The sequence below is a fragment of the Acinonyx jubatus genome, chromosome A2 (assembly GCF_027475565.1).
Source record: "Acinonyx jubatus isolate Ajub_Pintada_27869175 chromosome A2, VMU_Ajub_asm_v1.0, whole genome shotgun sequence".
Classification (NCBI taxonomy): Eukaryota; Metazoa; Chordata; class Mammalia; order Carnivora; family Felidae; genus Acinonyx; species Acinonyx jubatus.
In genome coordinates, this window is record NC_069383.1 from 134186959 (window position 1) to 134203722 (window position 16764).

Below are 16764 nucleotides of genomic sequence, written 5' to 3' on the forward strand. Positions count from 1 at the left end.
GGTTATCTGACCACATTGTCTAAAAAACACCATCAAAACTAAATTCACTACAATGCACTTTTATTTTCTAAATATATTGTATCAAGTGCTTAGCATGGGAGGTTGAACCTACTTGAACATGGCGTCAATAGCCAATTAGGTGTCTCATCACAGGAAGGATCTTGGACACTAGTAAGACGTCCTCTCTCTCTCCTTTGGCGTGTTGTTTGCATATTTGTAAATGCCGTGTAATGATGGTCAACAGGTAAAGTGACTGCCTTATCTGGTTAGATAGGCAAAGAGATAGGAGAGCAGAAGGGTGACATTATCGGTCCAGACGTATGGGCAGGGAGAGCAAAGAGAGAAGGAGATTGAGTGAGGGGCAGACGGGAAAGGAAAACGAACGGAGCAGGAAAGGAAGACTGTGCCCAAGTCCCCTTTTGGCTAAGTGCTTGGGTTTCACCTGTAACTCAGGTGAGCTGTGACACGCCCTCCTCCCGTCCCCCGTGGCCACATCTCCGGTTTGGAGAAGCATGTGCAGTGGGGCTATGGGGAGCGTCTAAATGGAACCAGGGACAGCTGGAGCCTCCTCCCCTCCTCCCCTCCTCCCCTTGAAATCCAAAGCAAGGGCTCAGGGCGCCCCGTCCCGCAGCGGGGGCCACACTAGATCCCCGAAGGCGACTTTTAGGGTTGTCTGTCCGCGGTGCGCTCGGGGCCTGCCTCTTGCAATGCACAAACAAGCTAATAAAGTGAGAGCTCTCTGCAGCGTCGTCCGGGGTCAACGTTGGATGTGGGGGTCAGGGGCCTATTGTGGGCTGCCCCCAGGCGCTGCTCCAGCCTCTCCTCCCACCCCCTGTTTTCCCAGTGCTCAGTGACCTGTGGAAAGGGCTACAGACAAAGGCTCGTCTCCTGTAGCGAGATTTACACCGGGAAGGAGAATTATGAGTACAGCTACCAAACGGCCGTCAACTGCCCGGGCACTCAGCCCCCCAGCGTCCATCCGTGCTACCTGAGGGAGTGCCCTGTGTCGGCCAGCTGGAGAGTCGGCAACTGGGGCAGCGTAAGTAGACTGTTCAGTGATCAAATGGGAAAGCTTTGGGATCCCAGACTTCATCTTAGACATGTCCTGCCTCGGCCGTCCCAAGGGATCCTCCTTCCGGGAGGGATGCTGGGAAGACACTGGCGTTAGCACCTCGAGGTGGGCTGATGGGAAGAGAAGGTTCTCTTCTCGTTCGGCAGGGTGGCCAAACCCAGAGCTTAGAGCACAGGCTCCGAAGCCAGACGCCCGCCCTGTGAATCCTGGCCCTCCTACTTGCCAGTTGAATGAGAGGTGCAGCACTTCTGTGTCTCTGTTTCCTCATCTGCAAAATGGGTGGTGGTGAAGAAGGGACGAGTTAATATGTAAACAGCTCATAGATCATAATAGCACACTTCACGTTACGCTTTTTTTACCGCGATGTTTTTCCACACCAGCTCCCAGAACTCTGTCACCTAGTAAGAGTTACAGAAGAGTTCGTTGTTGCTTCCGCAGTTAGGAAGTCAGCAGACTCTAGTCCCTCTTCAACGGGAGTATTTCACTGCATTAGGCGTACAATAAGCGCGAACATTTAAAATTGCGACTGTCCTTGGAGTATTGCCACCACCCCCTGGCTCCTGCCTACTAGGTTCTCAGTGTGGCCAAGTGATGAGACAAAGTACAGGATCAGTTGAAAGGGGTTAGGGTTTGAATCCTGGCTCTACCATGACCTTGAACAAGTTCTTGACATTTGGGCCCCAATCTCCTCTGTAAAAATAGAATAATGGGAGTACTATCTCAGAAAATTTTTGTAAGGCTTAAATGAGAAAATTATATATCGTATATATATGTCATATATATAAGTATATATGTTATACATGTAAATATAAATACACAGGTAAGATACACACATATATGAACATGGATGTATAATGCTTAGCACAGAGACTGCTCCACTGTAAGTGTTGCACATACGTCAGCACTTGTTTTCAGCAGCCTCGGGTCTGAAATGACTCCTCGGATGTGAAGCTGTGAGCCCTGCGTCACTAGACCCCAAGCCTCCCGGGTTCCGGGGCTGCATCACTGACTCTGGTCTGCCTTCCAGTGCTCAGTGTCCTGTGGTGTGGGAGTGACACACAGATCTGTGCAGTGTTTAACCAACGAGGACCAGCCCAGCCACTTATGCCCTGCCGACCTGAAGCCAGAAGAAAGGAAAACTTGTCACAATATCTATAACTGTAAGTGGGCCAGCTGAAGCCCTTTCTCCGGAGCACGAAGACCAGGGTTTCCTTGTTCGTGTGCCCACCCTCATTGGAAATAGAGAATTTATAAGATAAATACATGCTGGGGATGAAATGCACAGCATGAAAACCATAGTCAACACTGCCGTATGCTACGTTTGGAAGTCGCGAAGAGAGTAGATCCTAAAAGTTCTCATCAAAAAGGAAAAAAAAAACCTTTTTATACATCTATCTGTAGGAAATGATGGATGTTAACTAAACTTAGTGTAACTATTCACAATCTGTAGAAGTCAAGCCCCTATGCCCTACGCCTTAAATCTATACACTGCTATAGGTCAGTTACCTCTCCATAAAACTCAAAGAAAAAAAAACATTTACCCCTGAAAAGGGAAAGAATTTATTCTAAGGAAATTATCCCCCCGCCCCCCCCGCCTTTTCAAGCTGCAAAGTATTAGTGTGAACAGTATCATTCATTCCCCAGGCAGACAGCGGGGGGATCCGGGAGCATCACACTCCATTTGTACGTTTTGTGTTTTCTAGGTGAGTTACCCCAGAACTGCAAGGAGGTAAAGAGACTGAAAGGTGCCACTGAAGATGGTGAATACTTTCTGCTCATCGCGGGAAAGCTTCTGAAGGTGAACGATGGATATCAGTCATTATTTCTAGAATGATTGGAGAATGAGTCGCCCTGGGTCCCATGGTCTCACCTCTGAGCTGCTCTTCCTAGGTAATCTCTGGCCTCTCTTTCAGATATTCTGTGCAGGGATGCAGTCTGACCACCCCAAAGAGTTCATAACCCTGGTCCACGGTGACTCAGAAAACTTCTCCGAGGTATACGGGCACAGGTAGGAGCGTTCGGGCTCGGAAGGGCACAGACAGCTGGAGATGCCCCGGAAGTAGCTGCCATCCTCACCAGAACATTCTCTCTGTGACGCAGGCTGCACAACCCAACCGAATGTCCCTACAACGGGAGCCGACGGGATGACTGCCAGTGTCGGAAGGACTACACGGCAGCTGGGTTTTCCAGCTTCCAGAAAATCAGAATAGACCTGACCACGATGCAGATAATAAGTAAGTCCGGTAGAATGTCACGGAGAAGGGGACGTGCTCATTCCTCTCCCCATTCAGCCAGCGCACTGCACTCCGCACACTGGCCGGGGGCAAGGCTCTGAGATGCTGCGGAGGAACAAGATGGGTTGCCTTGCCATCCAGCGACGACAGCTGGGGTCCAAGCTGCGTGAAGGCGGGGTTGGCTCCTTTCCGTTTTACTGCTGTACAGCCAGTCCCTGGAAGGTGCCTTGCCCAGGGCGGAGCTCCCATCAGATTTGTGAGAAACAAACGCGTGGAGTAGGTGAAGGCCACTAAAAGGGGACCACTGCAGTGGGGGGGGAGTCAGGACGGCATCCCCCAAAATATGACACTGAACCTCACATCTTAAGGTCAAGTAGCAGTTGGCCAGGCACAGGGTATCGGCGTGGGGAAAGGAAGGGTAGTAGCAGAAGCTTTGAAGGGACAAGACAGAGCAGCTGCATGCCTTAAAGAGATTCTCATGGAATCTTCCATTCCCCCAACCGCCTCCCCCCTGCACAGTGCACACACATGCAGGGGCACACAGCTAATTTTATCCAGTTGTCGATTTACGGAAGAGAAGTGGACCACGGGCTTGCCTCTTGTAACCAGCCTCCGCGTGAGCTGATTTCATCCTGCAGCCAACACTGCCTTTTCGTAGGGACGTTAATCACAGGCGTGGTTGTAGATAGCTGAACCATCCAAACGTGTTCCCTCGAATAGAGGAAAAACAGAAATAATGAATAATTAATTTTTCCTCATTACCGTTGCTCCCGTAATATTGCGTCGCTTTCCCCTCGAGGTGGATGAAACTTGATTTGTACCGAGCCACTTTTTATCGCCTTCCGCGAGCCTGATGGGGGCTCAAGGTAGAGAGTCTGCGGTTTTTCCGCTTAGAAAAACACTCCAGCTGCGACTCCGGGCTTCGGTGTGCTGTGACCACAAGGGCCCCTCTCTTTGCGGGACAGGGAGCTCAGACTTCCTTCCCACTGGAGCTCGGTTAACTGTAGAAAAATGAAGGGCTCTTGCTGTTCCCGAAAGGCAAGGCGGAGAGGTAAAAGCGGCCTCTCCTTCCACCAGCGATGGCTTTTGCGAGATCCTTGCTTCGACTCCTCCTGCTCTGTGTAGAGCTGCTCTCCGGAGCTATGAAGAGGTTAAAAACACAAGCATTGTTTTCATTGGATTTTTTTTTTTTAAACTCCAAGGTAGCCCCAAGCTTGAGAAACTGCCATTAATACTTTCAAGATGAGGGTTCTAACTGCGCCACATTTTGGCAGGCATAGTGCATCGGCCATGGGAGGGCAGCTAAAGCTCCAGGAAGTAACTCCTAAGTAGCTGGAGATACTTTTGTAGCCGATTTCTTCCCATCCTTACAGCTGGGAGGCTGTACGCAGGAGACTCACAGCCATCCAGTGACGCTTACCTTTAATGGACGTGATTCACGTATTTATTTATTTATGTGACAATCGATTCCAAAGTCATCTTAAACCCCCCTTTTGGCTTCCCTCCCATGGAGAGACCGTGCAGATAAAACCCAGGGAGCGAGGCTCTTGAACCACAGATCCAAGGGGGAAAGCAGTGCACATCTGGATCTGTTGCACATCTGGATCTGTTTGCTCACTAATGACACTTCGGGTATTTTTTTTCTCTCCGCTCTCCTTCTTACTCTTTCTCTCACTATCCTTCTTCCCTCCCGCCTCCCTGTGACTGTCCTCCCTTCTGTACCTTTTCGGACTTCTCTCTTCTCTCCCTTTCTGCAAAACCCTGCAGCCACTGACTTACAGTTTGCCCGGACCAGCGAAGGACACCCTGTCCCTTTTGCCACAGCCGGGGACTGCTACAGTGCTGCCAAGTGCCCGCAGGTATGTGCTAAGGGCTCCCCCCACCGAGGACCCACGTCCCACCGTGCCGGCAGGGGACCCCTGGCTGCTTCTGCTGCCGGGAATACAGTTAGAACAGCTGCTCTGGAGGGCAGTTTGGCCCCCTGCAGGAAGTCTCAGAGATGCTCCGAGCTACTCATCTAGCCATGCCACTCCTAGGAGTGTTTCCTAAGGAACCGCTCAGAGCTACATGGCAAACCTCTGCATGCAGCAAAATGCACCTGCTATAACGGTAAACATCTGGAAGCAGATTAGGCATCAGAGGGCAGGGGTTTTGCTTAAACAAACCGTGCTGGTTCACAGAGTGAATGTTATACAGTCAGTGACAGGCCGGTATAGGCTTCATGACTGGCTCTTTAAGAAAATCACAAGTCCTGCTTTGTAGCATTTTTGCCAGCCTCTCAGGTGTAAATACTCTCGCTCCGCCCCGCCCCCACGCCCCGTAACTGATTTCAAGCCACCAGCATTACGTCCCCAAATGGGGAGTCCGGCAGAAATGCACACGATTGGCTCTCGCAAGCCAGGACGAGCGCGCTCTAACCCACCACCACGGTCAGCCGTTACAAATTGTAAACGTTGTGTGACAGAAAAACTGCTATCCCTCCTTAGATGTATAAAACGTGTAGTGTCCAGACGAAGGGCAAGTTTATCATCGTCTGCTGGATTTGCTGTTCAGCAGAGCCGCTCAGCGGCCATCTCATTGCCCAGCCACACTGCCACACGCCCTTGTCGCCCTGGAGGTGTGGATATTTTGAAACGCGCTGTCGTAAGGATCTGCCTGGCGCCACTTTTGCAAAATCGGCATCATCTTTGCAAGAAGCTGCGGCCCTGAGAAGGCGTGACGAATTCCGTGATTCTGGCCAGGAGAACTTGGCCCCAGTTCTGGCTTTGGTTCGAAAGGGGTCCTCACGAGGCCGTTGCTAAACTCTGGGCCAGGAGTTTCCCACTCCGCCCCCCCCCCCCCCCGCCCCGGGCCTTCGAAAGTCTGGGGACCAGGACGGGGAGCTGCATTGGGAATACACCATCTCCCCAGGATGGGTTTAGGCCCAATCAGAGACCATCCGAAGACAAACACATCTGAATTTTCTTTTAACAAAGTGTTTTCTCAGCTCCCAGCTTCAGAAAGCAATGCTAAACATTTTAGGGAAGTGAAAAGGAAGCTCTCAGGGAGAAAGAAAATAAACAAAGGACATAATGGTAAAAGGGGGCCTCTCCTCTATTACCCAGGAATTGAAAACTTTTGAAGTGCTGTTTCTTTAGAGCAGCAGATGACTTCAAACACCCCACTGGTGTGGGTTGCATTTTAACAGCTAATAGATTAGCCCTGTCCTGCCTTTTTCAAAAGTCTGAGGATTTTCTTGTTTCTCTCTGCGCATCTTTGGGGAAGTTTAGGTAAATGAAAGGTAATCTGCATTCATTTCTTTTAATAATTCAGAGACAAATGAACGTATTGATTTGCTAAATCCTGACCCTGAAGCAATTGCTAAATGAGAAAACCCAAAGCCCGTGAGAAGCTAATTTGTATTTTTTCCTAGCCTGTTCTTCAAGCCATATCAGGGGTTTTCAGAACTCAATCCCTTAGACATTTATTGAGCACCAACTCCGTATACTGATGAAAGCCCTGAGTTTTGCAGACGGGTTTTCCAGGAAAAGGTCCGCAGAAGCACCCTTGTGCGAGGAGCTTTGGAGCAGTCGGCCCCTCCTGTGACCTGCTGATTGCACAGAAGCCAAAGGGAATGTGCTGTTTCCTCCTCGTTCACACTGTGGCTTTGGCGACTTACTTAGCAGTAAGAGCAGGTCCCCCAAGGGCCCTCAACGGGAAATGTAGCCAGGATGTGTTTTCCTCTTCTGACCACAGGGGATGCGGCGTTACTGTTACTGATGCTGGTATTGGTAGCATTTCCTGAGTGTTTACTAGAGTTTAGACTTGGCTCAGCATTCCTAGGTCGATGTGGCATGTCACCCCACAGCAGCCACCAGCGAGAATGTCCCCCCTTTTCAGATGAGAAAATGGAGTCACAGAGACATGGGGGAGGGGTTGCCCAAACCCACACAGCTGGTGCTCAGTAGAGGCAGGATTTGATCCCAAATGTGTCTGAGTGCAAATCCACGATGGCAGACGGGTCTGCCTGACCCCACTTGCAGAGAGGACTTTGCAGCCTTCTCCTTTGTCTGAACAAAGAACAAAACCTCTCCTAGCCTCAGGCACATCTTTCTCAAATCCCTCTGGATCCTCTAGTGCATGCATAACCCGGAATTACTTTTACCCTCTTAAATCAGCCACAGGAGGTAGTAGCTGTAACATTCACACCCTCTACCCCTCGAAGATGAGGGCTGTAGGGGCAAAGATGTCTCACCTGGAGCTCAGAGGACGGTAACTCTTCACTCCTCACGGGACCCTTAACTTAAGGTGGTCATTATCAGCTGAAAACGTAGGTCCCCTGTGCTGGAAAAGGTGGAAAGAGAACGAGGAGGAAGACCGCCCGTTCCATCGGGTCTGTCACCCGCTCCGAGAGGGCAGATCTAGCCAGACGTGTGTATGGAAGGTGCTTAGACACCGGACGCCCGGATCAGCAGGGGGAGTTCTTGGGCCAGAAGGCAGGTCAGGGGCCTGGACCTTGCAGGAACCTTGAGGTCAAAGCAGATCACGCTACCTTCTCCTGCAGTGCAGGGGGAACAGACCATCCGCATGGGAAGCAGGATGGGAAAGGGAGAAAGAGAGGGATCCTCGGCTGCAGTGGGGTCTGGTCATAATGAACGGTGTGAACACGGCCTCAGGACAGGCAGGAGAGTGAAATAAGGAAATAGCAGGTGAGATAGCAGAGCTGGGAGAGGTGTGTATCTGAGGAGGCCAGGCAACACTGGGCTTCGTGCCTCAGGGCAGCCACAATCACGGACACTTACTGAGGCCACTTCGCCTACCAACCACGAACGCCTGTAGGGTACTGTCGTAATTTCCAAAAATACTATTTAAATATCACCTACTCTGTGCCAGGTAATGAGTTACATGCACTATACCTTCTACCTCACCCCCTCCTATTTGCATCGTAGGCGTTACTAACCCATTTTACAGATGGACTCAGGAAAGTTAAGCCTACACGAAAAGTAGAGGAATCTGGATTCTAGGAAAAATCCAAACGGTCACAACCAGAGTTTCTCACCGTCAGCACTATCAGTGTTTTGGAATGGATCGATCTCTGTTGTAGGGACTGTGCTGTGCATCGCAGGCTATTTAGCAGTACCTCTGGTCTCTACCCTCCAGATGCTAGTAACACACACACACACACACACACACACACACACACACACCTGCCAGTTATGACAACCAGAAAGATCTCTAGATAATTGCCAGATTTCCCCCCAGGGGCAAAATCGTCCCCTGCGGAGAGCCACTAACTTCGATGCTCGCATCACTTCCGAGAATTGGAATGTTATTTTGTCCCCATGTCATACATGTGGAATCTAAGGCTCCAAAGGGGTTGATAGCCTCTGCTTAGGAAATAGTGATGGCACTGACACAGAGAGGAAGCCTGCAGGGTAACCCTAGTCCTGCCAGGTCATAGTGGACAAGCCAGGATGGAATATTTATTAACAATCTATCAACCGCCTATGTGTTACAGACCATTATTGATATAAATAAAGCAATACCAAGTCCCTCCCCTAAGTCTACTGTTCCTCTTGGAGCGAGACACCCAACACAAAACAACCAATAACCAGGATTTCTGAAGTCAGGTACCAGCCGTGTGCTGCATGGCTAATTTCATTTAGCCCTCCCTACAGTAGGCTGAGGCAGATACTGTTACTAGCTTCCATTTTACAGGTGGACAAACTGAGGTTCTGAGATTTCATCCCCCCTCTCCCTCCCTGAAAGAGCCCGATTTTTACATAGGCCTGGCCGGCGCGGAGTCCGCCTCGCCTTATTAAAGACTGCTTTGACAAAGTACGGGACCGTGTCAGGTTCCGAGAGGATACATTCACCGCGAGCGTGTTGGTGCAGAATATTTTCAGATCTGAAACCGCTCCTTGTGGGGGAAGAAGCCTCAGCAAGGTATTTCAGGTGCCTTTGTGGAGTCATTTTTGCAAGCGAGGGAGAAACAGAGACAGATGGGCAACACAGGAGAGGAGCTCTGCGGCGGCGTCTCCTTAGAAATAAACGTGGAAACACCGAGGCCCGGTTTTGAAAGGAATCCTGGAGCTGGTTGGGATCCGGGATCCCCGGCCTGGAAGAGGCGGTCCCGCTGCAGGCTGTGTAGAACGGGCCGCGCGCGCCCTCTGCTGGCCGTCCCGGAGAGCGCACCTGTGCTTTGAAGTCCCGCCCCGCTGTGCTTAGGGCGCGCAGTGCTCAGCGTGGCGGGGAAGCGGCGGCCCGGGAAGCTTTGGCAGCGAGATCTTGTTAGAAAAATTACACTGTGGCATTTTGTTCCTGAAGGAATCTGATAATTGTGAGCAACATCAGGATTGCTGGGTTAGGGAGGCAGAATGGCGCTGGTTGAGAGCGAGGACTTTGAAGTCAGGAAAATGTGAGTTGGCCTCGCACTGTCTCCTGCAGAAGCTAGTCACCTCCACCGGGCCTTAGTTTCCCCATCTGTAAAGAGAACGCCTTCAGAGAGCTCTTGTGAGCATGCATGTAAAGTGCCTGGCCCAGACTTACCCCCACCTTCCAAAAAAAAAAAAAAAAACCACCCTCATTAATTAGTAGCTATCGTAATTAATTAATGTCCTTCTCCTTTCCAAGGGCCCTTCATTGTGTGGCCTTTGCTTAGGACATCACGTGGACTAAAAGTCTTTTTCATTGGCTATTTATTCCAGGGTCGTTTTAGCATCAACCTTTACGGGACCGGCCTGTCTTTAACTGACTCAGCCAGATGGATATCACAAGGGAACTACGCGGTCTCCGACATTAAGAAGTCCCCGGTAAGGTGACCTAGTGGCTTCCGTTGGGTTTTGGTTTTTTCTCTTTCCTTCCTTCCTTGCCGGGTCTGTTGTGGTGGTGCTAAAGGGACGAACGCGCTTTCCCACTTGCTGAAACTATTTTGCAAAGTGTCAGGAAGGAAACTTAGGACATAAATTGAAGGTGAAGCAAGTGTAAGTTGAGTGTATCCGAAAGAGCCTTGCTTCGCTTCCGGTGAATCCTTCCCTGAGTCCTCAACCTGTGAACCATCCGAGTAATTGGACGATGCCTAACGGGGAAGCTGAAAGCAGTTAAGAAGCCTCCGAGAGAGCGTGCAGCTCCAACACCTTGCAATTAGCCAACATTAGATTCCTTTTGTGAACGTAGGGCACAGGATGTTTGTTTGTTGTTGTTGTAAGAAAAAATGGAAATACAACAGAGGCTGGAAGGTAGGGATGTTATCAGGTGATGTTCGCAGAGCGTTCGAGAAACACTCAGGGGTTTCACAGTTACCAGGTTTTCATGCTCAAAAATCCTGCCACTCAAGGTGTGGTCCACATGGAGCATCAACATCACCTGAGGCTTGTTGCAAATGCAGTTTCTGGGGGCCCGTGGCTTCTAAGTCCGGATCTGCCGCTGAATAAGGTCTCCATGAACAAGGTCTTATGATCCAGGTGGATCATAAGCAAGGCACAGCTTGAGAAACCCTGGTGTTTCTCAGAATCCCCTGGAAAAGTTTCAAATGCATGTGCCCAGACCCCAGCCAGACTGACTGAATGGGAACCTCCCAGGCAGGGATAGAATTTTTAACTCCCCTTGTATATACCCAGGACAGAAACTGCTGTGTGTTCCTTCCCTCAGTTCCCAGAACCTGCGACAGGAACCTGACCCCAAGGACAAAGGGGAAATTTACCAGAGTATGGCCTGCGGTCCCAGGTCCTGCTTCAGCCGTGACCCTCACACGGGGTCTCCTCAGAAATGTGGCTGGGGGAGGACAAAGAGGAAGAGAACGGGGAAAGGGGTTATCATTTCAGAGTAGGGTTGCCGGATGAAGTAGAGGACGCCCAGTTAAATTTGAATTTCAAATAAGCAAGGAACATTTTTTCTTTTTACTACATGCATGTCTTAAACACTGTGTGGGACATATTTATTCTAAAAAGATTACTTGTTGCTTATTTGAAACTTACATCTAATTCAGTGCCCTGTGTTTTTATCTGCTAAACCTTATCACCCCACCCACCCCAGGAAGGGACGAAACATCCGATTGTGACTTCCCAGGGAAATCCCTGAGTTTCTAGAGCCCCAGTTTTCAGCTTCCAGGGTTAAATTTGTCTATGGGAAAAAAAAAAAGAAAAAAGAAAAATCTGACTCCCGTCTTGCTCTAAGCCAGTCCCCATTGATTGCTCGTAAATCATTCGTTTTCCTTTGCACTGAAAGGAATAAAGATAGCTGATAGACGGGCCGCCTGCTTTAGAATGTGCCACCAAATGATTATGTTCTTCCACACCACTACCCCCCAGGGCCCATATATTCTGTTTCAGTCACTCCGAGGGACAACAACATTAACTGCCCAAAACGTGGTCAGACACGAAGCAGGATTCCGTAGGAAACCGTCTATGTAGACTCCGTTAGCTAAGTTTCAATCCCATCAGCCCTTATCAGTATTGTTGTTTGCATCCAGAACCTAAAAATAAGTACGGCGGAGAGCGCCACCTTCTGGAGAGAATGATCACTGCCCTGCAAAGACGGGTTGGCTGTTTCCCAAGCGTTTGGGAGAAGTTCCGCCTTTCCTGGAGGGGGTTGGTTTGACATTTGCCTGCCAGCATTTTTTTCTTTTTTTAAATCTTGGTGTTCCGGAAAAAAAAAAAAAAAAGAAAGAAAAGAAAAGAAAAAGAAAAAAAAAGAAAAAAAAAAACCTCTTGGTGTTCCGTGACAGCCCGGAGAGCCGGAGCTCAAAATTAATCTCCAGGGTCTGCTGAGCACTCCTTGTGAATCCCTGGGAGCCCGGCCAGAGCCATCTGTGGCTCCTGGTTGCCGTGCCACGTGCTGCCCTGTGTGCCTCACCTGCTTGTGGGGCTCTCAGAGCAGCATCCCCTGACTACGCGCCCCGAACACAGGCCTCCCTGGCCAATGACATTTGGAAGAAAATTGTATATTTTATTTCCTTCTTGAAGAGGCACGATAAGCCTGAGCTTACTAAAGGTTGGAATGTAGTATACAGGAAGGAAGCCTGTGTGACTTTATCGAAACCAGTGTTGCCCTAAATCAGTGGTTCTCAAACTGGAGCGTGCATTACCTGCTGTGCTAGTTAAAAACACAGCCAGCCTCAAGAAGGGCCCAAAATGGACATTTCCAGCAGTTTCCTGGGTGGTGCCGATGGCCCTGGTCTCTGCCCACGTTTCCAGAACTGTTGGCCTGAGTTAGACCAACCCCAGAACCTTCTTTTCAAAGTTACACTTTTTAGTTGCCCCCGAATAACCTGATGTTCCTTAGAACACACTTTGCAAAACCCTGCAATGTCCTGCTCCCACCATTACGTACTCGCGTGTTGCCCCGAGGGACTGAGGCCCTGCTTTGATTCAGCCTCCCATCATCCTCCCTTACTTTCCTACCGTCTTCTGCTGAGAGCTACAAAGAAAAAGCCATGGTGAAAACCTCAATTCTCCAAACCTGGTTGGCAATAAAATGTTTTTCCCCAGCAAAACTACAGGAAGACTCCAGTTGTCCAGCGTGAAACTGAATCACCAGAATCACTTCTGGTGGCTGGCACCCCAGAGCACCAGCTGGGTCCCCACCCCACCTGGGAGCGAGGGACAACCCTATTTCCCAGCGGTGCTTTAGCTGCACCTGCTGTGCACAGGAACTAGAGTTTCTACCCTGCTTGTGTGTGAGGGGGAGACCCACAGAAAGGGGACCATGGCCTGGATGTGAGATCGGAAAGGAGATGTTGGAATTCGGAGCTCCTCTGCCAGTGACATTCTGTGCCCCCTCAGCTCACGGATGTGCTCAGGATACGAAAAGGCCCTCAGCCCCATCCAGAGGTCTCCCGGGGCTCCACACGCCCATCCTCAGAGCTGCTATCTGAACGTCCAGGAGGAGGTTCTGGAACAGCCTTGAGAGCAGAGCAGAGTGAAGGGAGGTTCACTTCAGGCCACATGGGAGAGGTGCCCACCAGTCTTCTTGCTTCTTTGCAGGCCTGGGGAATTTGTGGGGTCAGCAAGGGGCAAGGGGCGGGGCCTGTGTTTCTGAGGCCTGGCTGCCTGGCCCTGGGGCCTAACAGACATTCCTTACGCTGAGGGAGGGTTGTAGATTGAAGAATTGCTTTGAAATTCAAAATTAATGAATTTTGCATGGTCATAGAGGAGATGGCCTCAATTCATATCTGTTTTTAATTTATTTTTTTCATTTACATCCAAGTTAGTTCGCATGTAGTGCAACTGTGATTTCAGGAGTACATTCCTTAAGGCCCCTTACCCATTTAGCCCATCCGCCCCCCCCAACTACCCCTCCAGAACCTTCTGTTGTTCTCCATATTTAAGAGTCTCTTACGTTGTGCCCCCCTCCCTGGTTTTATATTGTTTTTGCTTCCCATATCTTGTAGCTCATTTACAACCAGTGGAGTTAAGGGAACACGAGGTGAAAGTGTTGGGGCGGGGTGCAAGTGTACACGTGGTCCGGAGTCAATGCTCATTCATCTTCCATGCGCTGCCTCCTACCTCGTAGTTCGCTTGTGAAAATCCAACTGTCCGCAAACATAGAAATCATACTGCAGGCCAGGAGAGAAACATGACATTTTAGACATGTGTGCTTTTTCTTCCATACGTTCCTGTAGAAGTTAGAGATTTAAATATATTCTAAATATTAAACAATGGGTATATTCACGTATATGTGACTGTGTAGGGTTATATTGGGAAATATATATACCTCCCATGTTTTATGGGCAGTTCACCACCAGCACACTCCAAAGAAATGTACATCAGGGGCGCCTGGATGGCTCAGTCAGTTAAGCATCTGACTCTTGATCTGGGCTCAGGTCATGATCTCACAGTTTGTGAGTTTGAGCCCCGCGTCAGGCTCTGCACTGACCGTGAGGAGACTGCTTGGAATTCTTTCCCTCCCTCTTTCTCTGTCCTTACCCTTACCCTGCTTATATGTTCTCTCTCTCTCTCAAAATAAATAAGTAAACTAAAAAAAAAAAAAAAAAGAAAGAAAGAAATGTAAATCAATACGCTTCAAGAAAATCACAAGTAAAACCACAAAGCCTACCTCACGTTGATGGAGGAAACCAGAAAAATTTACGAAAAGTATGAAATACAAACTATTCATAATTGAGCAGAGAATCTCTCGTTTTAATTATATATAATAGCTCAAACTAAGCTAACAAAATATTCACTGAAAGGAGATTTTTAGAGTACTTGCTTTAATGAAGAAAATAAAAATGATTTATAATTAGTGTTTCATTGTATGTGAGTAGGTACTTCTTTTTTTTTTTTTTTCAACGTTTTTATTTATTTTTGGGACAGAGAGAGACAGAGCATGAACGGGGGAGGGGCAGAGAGAGAGGGAGACACAGAATCGGAAACAGGCTCCAGGCTCCGAGCCATCAGCCCAGAGCCTGACGCGGGGCTCGAACCCACGGACCGTGAGATTGTGAGCTGGCTGAAGTCGGATGCTTAACCGACTGCACCACCCAGGCACCCCTGTGAGTAGGTACTTCTAAGATGCTGGAAAGCATACCTTTTTCTCTGAAATAGGCACTGTTTCCATGACAATCATATTTATGCTAATCATTCTCTTGGTATGTTTTTTTCTTTGTGTTCTGTAGTAAAAATGATAAGTTTTAGCTCAGACTTGATCTAAATCACATTAACAGAGTCCCGATTAGTGAAATAGCATGAACATTGCAAAGCCATTATCGGCACCTTTATAATTACCCAGACTTTTCTCCTTCTTCATGAGAAAAGGCTATGATGGGGATCCACACATGAAAAACTGCCTTTATGATAATAATAGCTAGTATTTTTTGAGCACGCACATCAGGCCAAGAACTCTGCTAAGCACTTTGCATACATTCTTGCTTTTATAGCAGATCTCTGAGGGCAGACAAATATTACCCCCATTTTACAGATGTTCTAGGAAACTGAGGCTTAGAGAAAGTTGCTTAAACATGCAATACAAGCCCCAGGCAGTCTGACTGTGGTTCTCTCTACTGCTGGGTCCGGAGAGAGTGAAGAAAGCATGAGCTTGTGTGAGACAGAAGACATTCACAGCACATCAGCAATTCTGAAGACCCACAGGCCAGCGATTTAGCCTCCAGAGAAGGTTCCTAGTTGGAAGGCTGGCTGGTCTGGCATCACATCCAGTTGATGGTATCAGATTGGCTCCAGAATTAATACGGGCCCCTAAAAGCAGGACCAGTTAGGGGCGCCTGGGTGGCTCAGTCAGTTAAGCCTCCGACTTCCGCTCAGTTCATGATCTCACAGTTCGTGGGTTCAAGCCCCACGTCTGGCTCTGTGCTGACAGCTCAGAGCCTGGAGCCTGCTTCCAATTCTGTGTCTCCCTCTCTCTTGGCTCCTCCCCCCCCTCAAAAATGAATAAACATTAAAAAATAAATAAATAAAAATGTTTTTAAAAAGTTTAAAAGGCAGAACCAATTTGAGTTTTAGAAATAGATCACTCTTCCAACTCAACATCACTCATAATCAAAGGCAAGCAAATTTTTAAAAGGGAGAGAAACTATTTTGTTCTCTTTGTTAAATTGACAAAGCTTTTCTTCCCTTTGTTTTTAAACAAGATTATCCATTATTTGCAAGAGACTTTCACAGTTTGGCAATATGAACCAAACCTTCATGACCTTGGCCCAGTTCTGGGAATGTAGCCCGAAGATATCCTGAAATGCAGGCACAAATATGGTTCATCACAGTGTTTCTCTCGACAGTGAAAAATGTGAACCATCCAAGATGCCAAACATTGTGCAGGAATGAAAGGGTCGGGGGGTGGCTAACACAACATGGGAAATTTACACAGTGAGATATGATGTCACAATTAGACAAGGAGTTCTTCACAGCATGGTAAAGTGTTAGGGGAATTAATTCAGCAAGCGATCTGAATTGTGGGTCAAAAAGAAGAGTGTGTATCAGCTTCAGCCTCTCATTCATTCATTCATTCATTCATTCAAGAAATCTGTATTTAGTCCCAGCCTGAGCCATACACTGTTGGGTTCTAGAGACCTTGAAATTTAAAAAGACATTGGTCTTGAGCACCTGGGTGGCTCAATTGGTTAAGCGTTCGACTCTTGGTTTCAGCTCAGGTAATGATCTCATGATTCTTGGGGTTCGAGCCCCACATTGGGCTCTGTACTGACAATGCAGAGACTGCTTGGGATTCTTTTTCCCTCTCTCTCTGCCCCTCCCATGAGGATGCTCACTGGCTGTCTCTTTCTCACTCTCTCTCTCTCTTTCTCTTAAAATAAATAAACTTTAAAAGCAAAAGAAGACATTGACCTTGCCATCGTGGGACTTATATTCTAGCAGGAAGACAGATGTAAAGAAAGTATTACCCATTTTTATAGGATGCTATGTGGTAGGTAACTGGGTAAGGAAGATTTTTAAGAGAAAGTGGCTGCTAGGCTGGGTTCTGAAGAATTTAACAGTCAAAAACTGGGGTGGTCCAGTGTACATAGATGGGCAA

The 16764-nt window shown here is 48.5% G+C and overlaps 1 protein-coding gene across 6 annotated transcripts in view; it reads left to right on the top strand.

Moving 5' to 3' along the window:
- The window catches only part of ADAMTS9 (ADAM metallopeptidase with thrombospondin type 1 motif 9), a 163799-nt gene that overhangs the window by 138225 nt on the left and 8810 nt on the right, over positions 1-16764 (top strand). For all 6 annotated transcript variants that reach the window (XM_053219112.1, XM_027039170.2, XM_027039172.2 and 3 more), the window contains 7 exons: positions 845-1039; positions 2100-2232; positions 2776-2870; positions 2986-3080; positions 3173-3306; positions 5074-5165; positions 9993-10097. In XM_053219112.1, the coding sequence (XP_053075087.1) occupies positions 845-1039; positions 2100-2232; positions 2776-2870; positions 2986-3080; positions 3173-3306; positions 5074-5165; positions 9993-10097 (849 nt within the window). The remainder of the gene's footprint in view (positions 1-844; positions 1040-2099; positions 2233-2775; positions 2871-2985; positions 3081-3172; positions 3307-5073; positions 5166-9992; positions 10098-16764) is intronic.